Source organism: Phoca vitulina, unplaced genomic scaffold (genome assembly GCF_004348235.1).
Source record: "Phoca vitulina isolate PV1807 unplaced genomic scaffold, GSC_HSeal_1.0 scaffold52, whole genome shotgun sequence".
NCBI lineage: Eukaryota > Metazoa > Chordata > Mammalia > Carnivora > Phocidae > Phoca > Phoca vitulina.
The window spans coordinates 8,063,852-8,078,688 of NW_022589755.1; the positions used below are offsets into that span (position 1 = coordinate 8,063,852).

Here is a 14,837-nt window from a genome sequence, read left to right on the forward strand (position 1 = left end):
AGCGGGGACTTGCAAGCGCCTCCGCCCGGGCGCGCGCTCTACCCTACCGGTGAATCGCCTTTGCAACGGATCGCCCGACGCCAGAGAAAGCTGGCGGGAGCCCAGACACTATTAGACTGCTTCCGTTGGGCGCCTGGGTGGCTCAGTCGTTAAGCGTCTGCATTCGGCTCAGGTCATGATCCCAGGGTCCTGGGATCGAGCCCCACATCGGGCTCCCTGCTCAGTGGGAGGCCTGCTTCTCCCTCTTCCACTGCCCCTTCTTCTGTTCCCTCTCTCGCTGTGTCTCTCTCTGTGAAATAAGTAAATAAAATCTTAAAAAATAATAAAAATTTAAAAAAATAAACTGCTCCGGTGATTTATTCACTGTAATTCATAATTATTAACGCATAATTCTATTAACGTATAATTCATCGTGGCAATTCACTAACAAATAATTCAACTCCCCAAATTGAAGGGAGGGGCCATTCTTGTCTTGGAGGTCCTGTGTTGTCCAGCGTCCACCACAAGTATCAGAGAGTCGGTAAATGTTGTTGAATGAATGACTAAATGAATGAGAAAATAGAGTCCTCTCTAGTCCTAGGTGCCCCGGTCATTGTGGGTCTCAGCCTGTTTCCCTATTTATAACAGGATAATATCTGCTTTTCAAGATTGTTGGGGAAAGTAAGCGAAAATATATACATAGGTACATAAATTGCTTTTTCATTAATGTACATAGTAGGCACTCAATAAATGTTAGATCTTTCATTTATAGTATATCCTCCCATCATTCTCCTTTTTCCTGAAGAGAATGTTGCCGCTGAGAAAGTACAGCCTTCAGTTCCGGAGCCAGTTCCAGGTACTGAGAACATAGCCGTGAACAAAACGGATCAAGTCCCTGCTCCCATGGAGCTCGGGTTTTAGTAGGAGAAACAGACATTTAAATATCTTTACTTAAATAAAAATAAAAAGAATGTCAAGCAGTACCGCCACGCTCTATGGAGAAAAACAAAGCAGGAAAGGGGCAAGGAGTCATGTTATTTTAAGTAGTGTGGTCAGAGAGGACAGCTCCAAGGAAGCAGTATTTGAGCAGAAATAAGTGAGGCAGCAAGCCATGGAGATCCCTGGAGGTGAAGGAAATCGCAAATGCAGATTGCCATGGCAACATGGTTGGTGGGTTCAGAGGTCAGCAAGCTGGCTTGTGTGGAGGGAGTGAAGGAGGGGGGAATAGCAGGAAATGAGGTGAGGAAAGGAGGAGAGTAGATCAGGCACACCACGGTGAGGACTTTGGCTTCTCATCTGAGTGAGGTGGGAGCCATGGGAGGAGTTTGAGCAGAGGAGGGACCTGAGACACGATCTGAGTTAGATTTTTTTTTTTTTAAGATTTTATTTCTTTATTTATTTGACAGACAGTGGGAGAGAGAAGACAAGCAGGGGGAGCGGGAGAGGGAGAAGCAGGCTTCCCACCAAGCAGGGAGCCCGATGTGGGGCTCGATCCCAGGACTCTGGAATCATGACCCGAGCCGAAGGCAGGCGCTTAACGACTGAGCCACCCAGGCGCCCCAAAGATCTGAGTTAGATTTTAACAGAATCTTGGGCTTGTGTGTGGGGAAACAGACTGTAGGGAACCAAGATGAGGAAAGAGGACCAGGGAGGCAGCCGATGCAGTAAGTGAGAGATGGTGGACCAGGATGATGGCAGAGAAGGTGGTGAGAAGTGGTCGGATTCTGTGGATACTTTAAAGTAGCGCCCAGAGGGGTTGGCTGACAGATTGGCCATTGAATGTGAGAGAAAGAGAGGCGTCAAGGGTGACCCCAAAGTTTTTGGCCTCAGTGCCTCGAAATAGAGTTGCCATCAACTGAGATCAGGAAAATAGGGAAGGAGGGCTGAGAGAGAAAATCCAGAGTTCCATTTTGAGCATATTCGAGTTTGAGTTATGTGCTGGACATTGATTTGGGTTGTCAAGGGGGAAGTTGGATACAATTATCAAACCTTTGGAAAACAATTTGAACGTAGAGAAGGCAATTCGTAAGTCATCAAAAGAAGAAGGGGACACAAACAATGAATCATGGAACACTATATCTAAAACTAATGATGTAATGTATGGGGATTAACATAACAATAAAAAAATTTAAAAAAATAAAAAAATAAAAAAAATAAAAAAAAAAAAGAAGAAGGGGAAGAAATTGACTAAGCACTGCTTGAACTTTCCAAAAGAGAACTACAACTTCTTTTTAAAGAAAAATGGGAGGAAGTAAACAACAAATATGACTTTAAGATGTGTGTCTCAAGGAAGTAAACAACAAATATGACTTCAACATGTGTGTTGCAAACTACCAAACCTAGGATTGAGTAGCAAACTTGAAATTCGTTCTTAGAAAAATATTCAGAACTGGTGCTCTGGAAATGAGGAAATCAGTGTGTTCAAAGAACAAACAAAATTAAGAACAGAAAAGGGGAAATTACAACAAACAAAAAGCAAGATTATTTTTAATGACCAAGTTCCACAGAAATACATTTAAGGGGCACATGGGTGGTCAGTCAATTGAGAGTCTGACTCTTGATTTCTGCTCAGGTCATGATCTCTGGGTCCTGAGATCGGGCCTGCATCGTGCTCCATGCTCAGTGGGGAGTCTGCCTGAAGATTCTTCTCCTCCCTCTGTCCCTCCCCCCGCTCTTGCGCACTCTCTCTAAAATAAATAAATTTAGGGCGCCTGGGTGGCTCAGTTGGTTAAGCGACTGCCTTTGGCTCAGGTCATGATCCTGGAGTCCCGGGATCGAGTCCCGCATCAGGCTCCCTGCTCAGCAGGGAGTCTGCTTCTCCCTCTGACCCTCCCCCCTCTCATGTGCTCTCTCTCTCTCAAATAAATAAAATCTTTAAAAAAAATAAAATAAAATAAAATAAATTTTTAAAAAAGCATTACATTTGAAAGCTTCCGTGAAATTGATTTCTTCTTTAAAAAAAAAAAGTAAGGCTGATGCAATAATAAATGAAAATAAATTTTAAAAAAACCACAAAAGACTTTTTATAAATGTATTGAAGAAGAGCTCTCTTAAATGGCACCTGGCCCCAATGGATTAACAACAGGATTTCCCCCAGCTGTTCATAAAGCTCTGTAAATTGTCCCAGGACATAATTCATTCTACAAGGGAGAATTGGTCTTCATAACTCATGCATGTCAATTCTGAATAAAACCCCAGGACTAAAATATGTATTGGTGAGGATGTACTATGTGTCCCTATACCAGAAATAGAAAGAAGAGATATCGGGGCACCTGGGTAGCTCAGTCGGTTAAGCGTCTGCCTTCGGCTCAGGTCATGATCCCAGGGGTCCTGGGATTGAGCCCTGCGTTGGGCTCCTTGCTCAGCGGGGAGCCTGCTTCTCCCTCTCTCTCTCCCTGCCACTCCCCCTGCTCCTGTTCATGCTTTCTCTCTCTCTCTGTCAAATAAATAAACAAAATCTTTTTTTTTTTTTTTAAAGAAGAGATAGCAAGAAAGAGAGCTTCATCACTGGGGAGCTCACAGTCTAGCTGGAAAACAGGATGTAGACAAATAAAGATAGTTTTGTTATTTCTAAGGCCTGGGAATGGGTGGAGAAGAAATAAAAATAAAAATGGCTCAGATGTTGCCCATGGGGAATTTACAGCGTACCTGGGAACTTGTGTTCCAGAAACTTAACCCAGAGAAGAGAACACTACTCCCTCCCTCGGAGGGGAATGAATCAGAGAGGACTCCCTGGAGAAAGTGTCATTTGAGCAAAGGAAGGAAGGAAGATTTCAGAGATAAGAGCATGGGCACTAGAGTCAAGTGAACATGGGATCAAATCTCAGTTCTATAATTTCTTTGCTGTGTGATCTTGGGCAAATGACCTCCCTTCTCTGGGCCTCGTCTTATAAAAGGAAGCATCTCCCCTTACTTCCCTGTGTTGGGGTAGGACTTACCTTAAAGGAGAAATTCTATGGAAGATGCAGTCCTGTAGTAATGACCCTACATTCAGGTGCCACTACTATGTGACTTCAAGATGTGAGCGGGTGAGATCCTCGAGAAGCCCTGTCTCGTAAAACGCCCTGCAGTGATGGAAAGGTTCTGTATCTGCGCTGCCCCGTATGGCAGCCGCGAGCGACACTGGGCTATTGAGCTTCGAACTAGCAGCTGGTGCAACTGAGGAACTCAATTTTTTACTTGAATTCATTTGCATCCGAAGAGGAACCGACAGCTGGTGATTACCAGATAGGGCAGCACCGATCCGGAGGGCACCCTAGGCACCAGCTTGCGAAAAGGCCTAGAGGCATGAAAATGATACAGCCCAGAGGATCTGTCCTGGTCTCCTGTGGCAGCTGTAACAAGGTGACCACAGACTTAGCGATTCAGAACAGTACAGATTTATTCCATTAAAGTTTTGGAGTCAGGCATCTACAATCAAGGTGTCGGCAGGCCCCTTCTGGGGCTGCATTCCTTGGCCGGTGGCCCCTTCCTCCCATCACTCTGATATCTGCTTCCACTGTCAAATCTCCTGCTCCTGACTCTGACCCTCCTGCCTCCCTCTTATAAGGACCCTTGTGATTACCTTGGGCCCCCCCAGATAATCTAGGATCCTCTTCCCACCTCAAGACCCTTAATCACAACTGCAAAGTTCCCTTTGCCATGTATGGTCACATATTCCCAGGTGCAGGGGATTCGGATGTGGACCTCATTAGGGGGCTGTTATTCCGTCTGCCACAATGGTCTGCACAGCTAGAACGTAAGTGTGTTCAGTGGCAGAGAGAAGCCTCGACTACCAAGCTAAGGAGCTAGGACATAGCCTTTCCTTCAAAACAGAGCCATAATCTGTCACCTTCTCACCTGCCTCTGCTAGTACCCTGACCCAAGTGAACATCACTTCTTGCTCGGACCATGGCAGTAGTCTCTCTGCTAAAGCAGAAGATCCTCATGTCCCTCCCCCCCCACCCCCATAGTCTAGTCCCCACCAGCAACTAGAGGGATCCTATTAAAATCTAAGTCAGATCAAGACACTTCTCTGGGGTGCCTGGGTGGCTCAGTCATTAAGCATCTGCCTTTGGCTCAGGTCATGATCCCAGGGTCCTGGGATGGAGCCCCGTGTCGGGCTCCTTGCTCAGCAGGAAGCCTGCTTCTCCCTCTCCCACTCCCCCTGCTTGTGTTCCCTCTTTCGCTGTGTCTCTCTCTGTCAAATAAATAAATAAAATCTTTAAAAAAAAAAAAAAAAGACATTTCTCTGCTCAGAATAGGGTTGCCTGATTTAGGAAAAAAAAAAAATTTACCGAATGCTCTCTTGAATTTGAATTTGAATTTCAGATAAACAACAAATAATTTTTATTTCTTAATTTTTTTTGGATTTTATTTTTTTTAAGATGTTTATTATTTATTTGAGAGAGAGAGCGAGCCGTGGGGAGGGGCAAAGGGAGAGGGAGAGAGAGTCTTAAGCACACTCCATGCTGAGCATAGAGCCTGGCTCGGGGCTTGATCCCATGACCCTGAGATCATGACCTGAGTGGAAACCAAGAGTTGGACACTTAACCGACTATGCCACCCAGACACCAGTAAAGATTTTATTTTGAAGTCATCTCTATACCCAATGTGGGGCTCGAACTCACAACCCTAAGACCAAGAGTCACAAGCTCTACAGAATGAGCAGCCAGGCACCCCCAACAACATATAATTTTTTGAAGTATGTTTCAAATATTGCATGGGACATACTCATGCTAAAAAAAACAAACAAACAAACAAACAAAAAACCCACGTTTTCTTGTTGTTTATCTGAAACCCAAAACCCAAATTTAATTTGGTGTTGTATATTTTATCTGATAACAGTAGCTCAGAACACTGCCATGGATCTCCAAACACTTGCTATGGCCTGGAAGGCTTTCAAATCCAGCCCCCCACTACCTCTCTCCCTTTGTCTCACTCCACTTTCCCTCTTGCTCCCTCTGCTTCATTCACATTGGCCTCTTCACTCTTCCTGAAATGTGCCAAGCATATTGTGCCTCAGGGCCTTTGTACTTGCTGCTCCCTGTGCTTGACATGCTTTTCTGCGAGATTTAAGCATGACTCCTTCCTCCCTTCCTCAGGTCTTGGCTCAAATATCACCTTACCCAATGGGCCTTGCCTAGCTTACCTAAATCCCTGCCCCACTCAGTCCTCTTTGTCCCCTTTAGGTTGGCACTTGTCACCACTTGATATATTCCATATTTCTTTTTCCTTTGCTTATTGCCTGTCTTCCTCCAATAGAATGTCAGTTTCCTGAGGGCAGGGATTTGTGTCTGTTTTAGTCACTGCTACTTCCCCAGTGCCTATAATAGGGCCTTACACATAGGAGGTGCGTAATGAATGCTTGTTGAATGAATAAAGAAATGATATCATTGAGCTGCTGGATCCAGCTATGCCTGAAGGCAGCCTTGCGAAATCGGATGGACGCACACAAACCAGTTTCCTTCTAGCCTACACGCCCATCTCCGAGACTAGATCATGGCTGGTGGATTTCTGGCTGACCGCATTTTCATCCTTGCTCTGTGACTCCTTCAGGGCCTGGCGACAGGCGGCTGGCAGTGACCTTTGCAGTTGAGTCCTCCCGAAGTACAAGAAGAGCATGGGATTGAGGCAGCTGTGAGCCAGAGCAAGGCCGTTGACCAGCGGTTCAGCCCGCAGGGCCCCGGCCAGGAGCGCGGAGTGCGGGGCAGCCACGGTGATTACCAGCCCCAGCAGGTGGTAGGGGGTCCAGCAGACAAAAAAACCCACCACTACGGCCATGCCCAGTGGCCAGCGGTGTCGGGCCACGCGGTACAGAAGGGCCCCGTGGCAGCTGGCCACGACCACCAGCGGCCCCAGGAAGCCAAAAACAAAGCGGGTGGCGGTCACCGCGTTCTCCACCACGGCGGAGCCTCCGTAGTCCACCACACACTCCAGCCGGCGAGGGAAATGCTCCTGGTGCAGCCGGCGGTAGATGGCCGAGGGCACGGTGAGCAGCAAGGCCACGGTCCAGGCGACCCCGCAGGCTACCTGCACCCCGCGCGCCCGCCCCGCCGCCGCCCCCCAGCTGGGCCTGAGGGCCCGCAGGCAGAGGTCGGCGCTGAGAGCGGCCAGAAGGAGCACGCTGGCGTACATGGACAGCAGGATGCCCGAGGGCAGGGCCCGACAGCCCGCCGCCCCGTACGGCCAGTGGCCCCCGCGCGCGATGGGCACCGCCAGGAGGGGCAGAGACGCACAGCAGAGCAGATCCGCCGCGGCCAAGTGGAGGAACCAGGTGGCGCCGACCCTCTGGCGGGCCTCCTTCCAGGTCACCCAGGCCACCATCGCGTTGCCGGGCACGCCCACCAGGAAGACCGCGGCGTACAGCAGGAACGGGGCGGTGCGCAGCGGGTCGGTGGAGACGCAGGTGCCGTCCACGCAGTCCACGGGGAGATCCGGAACCCCGTCGTAATCCCCGTACTCGTAGCTGAGAGAAGTGTTCTCCATCCAGGCCCCAGACACCTGAACGGGAGAGAAATCGTGGGAGCTCCTGGACGAAACCCTCAGGCCCCTGGAATCCCCGGGTGTGGGAACCCCCACTAGCCGCTTGGACGCCGGACTGCGACAGCTTCCGATCTCCAGTGCATCCTAATATCGGAATTCTAGAAGACTACCATCGTAGAACTCGCTGCGGGAATAGTGCCACGGTCAGAACCCCAGCAGGTTAGAATACTGGAATTCTAGAATGCCAGAGTGTGAGAACACTAGCTCATGAGCATCCTGGAATTCTGGAATATTACAATGTTAGAACCCAGGCTTACTCGCATCTAGGAATTCTAGAGTATTGCAATGTAGAAAATGATCGTGATTTAAAAAAATATATTTTAGGGGTGCCTGGGCGTCTGCCTTTGGCTCAGGTTATGATCCCAGAGTTCTGGGATCGAGCCCCAAATCGGGCTCCCGGCTCAGCGGGAAGCCTGTTTCTCCCTCTCCCACTCCCCCTGCTTGTGTTCCCTCTCTTGCTGTCTCTCTCTCTCTGTCATATAAATAAATAAATAAAATATTAAAAAAATATATTTTGGAATCCCAAAATATTATACTATTAGAACCCCAGCCAATTATTATTTGGAATTGTAGGGCCGCGCTGTGTGATCCAACATTCAGCGTTGATGGAAATGTTCTTAAAAAAAAAAAAAAAAAAAAAAGGGCGCCTGGGTGGCTCAGTTGGTTAAGCAACTGCCTTCGGCTCAGGTCATGATCCTGGAGTCCCAGGATCGAGTCCCGCATCGGGCTCCCTGCTCAGCGGGGAGTCTGCTTCTCCCTCTGACCCTCCCCCCTCTCATGCTCTCTCTCTATCTCATTCTCTCTCTCAAATAAATAAATAAAATTAAAAAAAAAAAAAAGATTTTATTTATTTATTTGAGAGAGAGAGCACGCGAGAGAGCACAAGCAGGGTGAGGGGCAGAAGGAGAAGCAGACTCCCCACAGAACAGGGAGCCTGATGGGGGGCTGGATCCTGAGACTCTGGATCATGACCTGAGCTGAAGGCAGACGCTTAACCAACTGAGCCACCCAGGCGCCCCTAGAATTTAAAATATTGGAATCCGAATATCCATCAAGAGGGGGAAAGGTTAATATGTATTGACAGCAAAGGCCCTGAGGTGAGAACGTGGTGGTCATGTTCAAGGAACAGCGAGGATGCCAGTGTGGCTGGGGTGGAGTAGGGAGGCAGAGAAGGGGAAGGTAAGAACAGAAAGATATCTTGGACCATGGGGCACACTGTGAGGACATTATCTGTTATTCCATATGAGATTGGGGCCACAGGAGGGTGCTGAGCTGTGAAGCGACATGATCTATCATAGCAATAGCAATAATAATAATTATTATATATATTATAACATTATTACTGTGATAATAATATAATATATAGTAATATAATGTTATAATATGTAATATATAGTAATATTACTACTATAATATAATAATATATAGTAATATTATTAGTAATATAATATTAATACAATAACATAATAGTAATAAACTAATATATATCATATATTAGTATTATATATTAAATATATTAAATAAATATTATATATTAAACATATTAAATAAATACATTAATATATATTTTTATATTATGGATAAATATACTATATATTAAATATATATAATAATATACTATACTATATTATATATAAATATATAATAATACACATATACTATATATAATATATAAATATATAATATAATATATAAATATATAATAATACTAATATAATTAGTAATATAGATTAATATATTAATACATTATATAGTGATATAATAGTTATTTTTACTTTTATAATATAGTAATATTAATATATAATTATATATTATTATTACTTACTATTATTATATTAGTAGTATTAGTATTAGAAGCCACCATCCACTGAGCACTTTGTGTTATGTGTTGGGCATTGCTCCAGGTGCCTTTAAATCTTATATCATTTGATCCTTATAACAACCCTCTGATTTTAATACTATCCTTTTACCCGTACTATCATTGTACCCATTTGGCAGACAAGAAACTGAGGCCCAGGGACGTAACTTACCGAAGATCATTCAGCTAAGCAAGTAACAGAGCTGAGTTTTGAACTGTGTCATCCGCACTCTGGAACTCCGGGCCCTAGAGCGCATTCACCCAAAAACCTTAGATTCAGGAGACAGACGGCAGCCCAGCCGGTGGCCCTAAGCAGACCCGGGTTCCGTAACTCAGTTTCAGTTGGCTCTCTCTTGGTTTCCTCATCTGAGGAATGAGTCACCGAGGTGAACCTACCTCACTGGTTTAGGGGAGGCCTTGTGGAGTTGACGGGTGATAAAGCAGTAAAGGGCTCGGGTGGATGGTAGACCATCCCCCCCAACGTCAGCATGACCTGCCCCTGAGGCTCTCTGCTGGCTCTCATGGGCACTCCCCAGAGCTCTAGCTGGCACTGACGCAACAGGAAAAGCGGAGGGGAAGTTGGAGTGTTGCCCTCTGCCCCCTCCTCCTTGCCAAGTAGTTGCCAAGAGGCCCAGCCACTTTGTGTGTGTGTGTGTGTGTGTGTGTGTGTGTGTGTTTGGAGTTTGGCATGCTGCTTTCATATTATTTTCATCACTAGAGTAAAAGGTGTGCAGCTTTTAAAAATTCAAACCCTCACCAGCTGTGTGACCTTGGGCAAGTCACTTAACCTCTCTGTTCTTCAGCTTCCTCGTCTGTAAAATGAGAATAATACTCTTCCTACCTTAGAGGTGTCACGAGCGTTCAGTAAGCGAATCAGAGTGGAGAGCTGAACGCAGTGCCTGGTCCACAGCGAGCATTAGCTGTGTGGTAGCAGCTGGTACCTGCTGATACGCGCGCCCTCTCTCCCCACCCTCAGACCCCACCCTGCCCAGCTTTTACTGGTCAAAACCCGGGAAATCTTCTGCATGTTGGCAGCTCAACCAACTGTGGTATTTCCCTTTGAATATATCAAACAGAAATGCAACATCCAAAACCCACTGTGTCATCTCTTTATCTTTTCCACACAATGAATGTGTTTTCGACCTGTTTCCCTATCTGCACACACATCAGCCCTTTCCTACAGCAGCTTGAGTATCAGCCCACTGGCTGGATGGGCCGTGCTCACCAACCAGCCTCGGACTGGAAATAAAGGACATTTAATGATAATCACGAATAGCCTTATTTTATCCTCATTTTGTACAGTAAATTTGATTCATATAAAAAACAATGAATTATATTCATATAGTTATATATATACAAAACATAATTACCATCATCATCATTATTTTATAACAATTAAGATAGCAGATGACATTTATCCAGCATCTATTATGCACCAGGCATAATCCTTATGACAACTGTATGAAGTAAGAACTATTGTTATGCCCCATTTCCCAAACCGTCAGCTACTTTGGGCTCCACTGTCTCCCCAGCATCTAGAATGGCACCTGGCAAAAATCAGGCACTTCATTGGTATTTGGTGAGTAAAAGAATAAAGAGGGAAACTGAGGCACAAAGCAGCAAAGGGGACACTTAGGTTTCTTTCGGTTCCTTAAGCTCACAGGCGCCCGTGTGCACGCTCTTGGCACGTGTGTGTTTGTAAATCAGCTAGTCTTGTCAGAACTTCTGCTCTGGGGACCCGTGGGGCTGAACATAGGATACTTCGCCCCTCCCCCCAGAGAAGCACACGTATGCTCATCAAAAGACGTGTGCCAGGAAAGACATGTTCACGGCAGTCCCTGATGGGAAACCACCCAAAAAGTCACCCCAAGGGGAATGAATAAACATACCATGGTATGGGGCGCCTGGGAGGCTCAGTCGTTAAGCATCTGCCTTTGGCTCAGGTCATGATCCCGGGGTCCTGGGATTGAGCCCCGAATCGGGCTCCCTGCTCAGCAGGGAGTCTACTTCTCCCTCTCCCTCTGCTGCTCCCCCTGCTTGTGCTCTCTTCTCTCTCTCAAATAAATAAATAAAATCTTTATTAAAAAAACATAGCATGATATATTCACGCAGTGGAATACTCTATAGCAGTGAGGATGAACAAACCACACACACGAATGTGGATGGATTTCATACATATACTGCTGGGCAAAGAGGCAGACAGACACGCAGGGGAGGTGACTGAGTGATACCATTCACATCAAGTTCAAAAACGAGCAGAAGAGTTCTGTGGGGGGTGGGTAGCGACTGGGGGAACAGGAGGGCACGTCGGCACTAGGCTTGTGCTATTCCTTGACCCGGGTGCTCAGTACCTGTGCACGTTTGGCTCGTGGAGATACACAGAGCTTCCCAGCTCTGACGTGCGTGTGTCTGTTATCTGTGAAAATAAAGTTAAAGCTTCTTTCTTAAGAAGTGGAATTGGAGGGGCGCCTGGGTGGCTCAGTTGGTTAAGCGTCTGTCTTGTGCTCGGGTCATGATCGCAGGGTCCTGGGTTCAAGCCCCACATCGGGCTCCCTGCTCAGTGGGGAGTCTGCTTCTCCCTCTGCCTCTGCCTCTGCCTCCTCCCCCCTGCTCATGCTCTGTTTCTGTCTCTCTCTCTCTCTCTCTCAAATAAAGAAATAAAATCTTTAAAAAAAAAAAGTGGAGTTGGTGAATCGAAGGGCTAGTTCACTGGACAAGTGGCCATTGGGTGGATTATCCAGAAACTGCTGGGGTTCCTGGAGTTTGGAGAATCGTCCTTTGCTCTACACCTGAGTGTGCCAGATATGTGGACCCTTTGACCAAAATCTTTTCTGTTGGGCCGCCGAAGTGAATTCCAAGAGCCTGGAATTCCAATGTAATGGTGATAAGATCCCACCTCTCAAATTGCCGTTTCTGATTCCCAGATTCTGAAAAGAATTAGCCTACAAAGCCGAGATGGCCAAATGCCACCCTCCCGTCCTTGCCTCCCTCCTTCCCTCCATCCTTACCGGCTCTTGTAAGAGGATCCTCATCTTGACCAGATGCCACTCAGAAGCCTGATCCGGGCTCACAGCCAGGACCCGGGAGGTCCGGGGGTCTCTCCCGGCGTCTGGCAGCTGGTGGATTCCTGTCCCCCTTGCCGAGGCTCCTAAGGGATGCCGCTGAGCACTGCCACCTCACGGGCCCCAGCCAATCTTAATAACCAGGGGAAAACAGGAGTGGCCTTTTCGTACTCTAAGGGTGTGTTTGTCCTGTATTCTTCCCATGACTCACACATCCCAAAATTACTGGGCAGCAAAGGAAGGTGGGTGGAGAGTTGACCCAGTGTCACCAACCCCAGTTATCAATGCCATCTGTTCCTGGAAGCTAGACCTGCATGCGGTTTGACCTTGAAGGCCTGGAGGTCTTCACTCTCACTCTCCCAGGGGGCCCTCTGAGGTCATCCTCAGGGAGCACCCACTGCCCGCTACCCGCCTCCCAGCCTCCAAATGTATACCAGCCCCCTCTCTCTGCTCTCTGCAAAGCCTTGAAGACAGATAAATATTCCTCCCGCCTTCCGTGTACTGAGAGAGACAGCTCAGGGTCACATTCCCCACAAAAGGGCCAAGGTCGTCAACCACAGGGCAGACAAAAACACAAACAAATCATATCCCTCCTGTTCCCCCAGTTTCCCGTCTTTGAAATGGGAAGATGTTGACCGTCGTGGTCCCTAACCTCACTCCCAGCACAGGCGCCAGGCCGAGAACGTGAACTTGAGGGCCAGAATGACGAGACTCATAGTCCAGGTCCGCGGTGGGTGAGATCCAGGGCCTCGGCCTCTCTGGGCCTCAACTTCGTCATCTGTGCAGTGGACGTTTTGCCTTGAGCAATACATGGGTGAAGAGATTTCAAGCACATCTGTGGGTGCCCGGCTCACCGGCCCATCGGCTGTGCCTCCCTACGTGTTAAATTAACAATGACGAAAAGAATACAATAGAAATTGTTAAAATGTACATTTTAAGAAGGCTTAGCAAGAGGAAGTGGTTGTCCAATTTCAGAACTCTTATTCAGCAGTTCTTTTGTGGCTGTATACTTCTCTCTGTGCATGCTTTGGGTGGAGGGGATATATTTACACATTTCTTTTGATGTCCTTTAGGAAATAAAACTGTGTTGTTAGAGGAAGTTGTTCTGGGCGCCTGGGTGGCTCAGTTGGTTAAGCAACTGCCTTCGGCTCAGGTCATGATCCTGGAGTCCCGGGATCGAGTCCCAAGTCGGGCTCCCTGCTCAGCGGGGAGTCTGCTTTTCCCTCTCCCGCTCCCCCCCTCTTATGCGCTCTCTCTCTCTCTCTCATTCTCTCTCTCAAATAAATAAAATCTTTTAAAAATAAAATAGAGTAAGTTGGTCTGAGTCAACAAACTGGAGCTCACTGTGTGACCTGTGACATCTCCCGGCCCCTCCCCGGTGACCATGTCCTGGCTGAGCCTTGTCGTGGCCCCAGACCCTCCCGACGAGACAAACGCCCCTTCCATCCCCTCCTGCCATGCTCTGGGAGGCCTCCTCATCTCCCACATCCTATGGGAACCCACCCTGGTCAGAGAAGAGACGAGCATGGCATAAGCTCAGGGTGGGGACTGTCCTTGATCAGCCCAAACTTCCACTGATCTCAGATTTACAGGAGTGTGTCTCTCAGATCAGTAGAGCTTCCTAAATGCCATGGTCACTGATCCTGAAGTGCACGTTTCTCAGATTCTGGGAGGCTGAGGTTTTCTGGTGTCCCTGGCGCTGGGGGCTCTTTCCTGGGGGCTGGGGGATGCTGGGGGCAGAGGCGAGGGTCTCCATAGCCTGCAGATGGCTGAGGGTGGAGAGCGGGCATGGGGGGAGGGAGACACAGCTTTTATAGAAAGGGAGGGGCTGCTCTGGGTGTGGGATTCCTTTTTACAGCCACTCCGAAAGACGCCAAGTACCAGCCCCTCAACATGGGGGGAGCTAGAAGAAGAAGACCGTAGACGGTTACATTGACATAGGAAATTGCCATGTTGTGGGTCAAAATAGGTTGGGTGGCACCTGAGTGGCTCAGTGGGTCAAGCGTCTGTCTGCCTTCGGCTCAGGTCATGAGTTGGGATCAGCCCGCATCGGGCTCCCTGCTCGGCGGGAGCCTGCTTCTCCCTCTACCTCTGTGGTTCCCCCAGCTTGTGCTCTCTCTCTCACACACACAAATAAATAAATAAAATCTTTAAAAAAAAAAAAAGTTTGCATTCCGGCAAATCTGTAACGAGAAAGCAGATTAGTGGTTGCCAGGGGCTGGGGGGCAGGATGGGGTTTCTTTGGGGTGATGAAAATGTTCCAGAACTAGGGAATGGTGACAGTTGCACCCCACTGGGAATGTACTAAATGCCATTAATGGTGAATTTTATGTGGCTCATATTTTATAATTTTTTAAGTAATAAATAATGAGCCATTGCACCCCCCACCCCAAAATGAGATGAAGTTTGGCAAC

General features: G+C 47.5%; 1 protein-coding gene across 3 annotated transcripts; it reads right to left on the reverse strand.

Annotated features, from left to right (window-relative positions):
- Positions 1-5,782: 5,782 nt before the first annotated feature.
- Positions 5,783-12,546, reverse strand: C5AR2 (complement component 5a receptor 2). 3 transcript variants are annotated; one of them, XM_032388377.1, is made up of 2 exons: positions 12,370-12,546; positions 5,783-7,461 (listed from the first exon to the last, which is right to left on the reverse strand). In XM_032388377.1, exons 1-2 carry the CDS (start codon positions 12,391-12,393, stop codon positions 6,433-6,435), a joined length of 1,053 nt encoding a protein of 350 aa, XP_032244268.1. In that variant the 5' UTR covers positions 12,394-12,546; the 3' UTR covers positions 5,783-6,432. The 3 variants fall into 3 exon arrangements, with proteins under 3 accessions (XP_032244268.1, XP_032244271.1, XP_032244269.1); XM_032388380.1 differs by lacking the exon at positions 12,370-12,546 and adding an exon at positions 9,758-9,958; XM_032388378.1 differs by lacking the exon at positions 12,370-12,546 and adding an exon at positions 9,534-9,958.
- Positions 12,547-14,837: the final 2,291 nt, after the last annotated feature.

Excerpts from the sequence above, each read along its gene's own strand:
- C5AR2 (XM_032388377.1), bottom strand. The coding sequence starts at position 12,393 with ATGAGGATCCTCTTACAAGAGCCG. Across the intron at positions 7,462-12,369 it reads GGATCCTCTTACAAGAGCCG|GTGTCTGGGGCCTGGATGGA; the intron begins GTAAGGATGGAG and ends TCTCCCGTTCAG.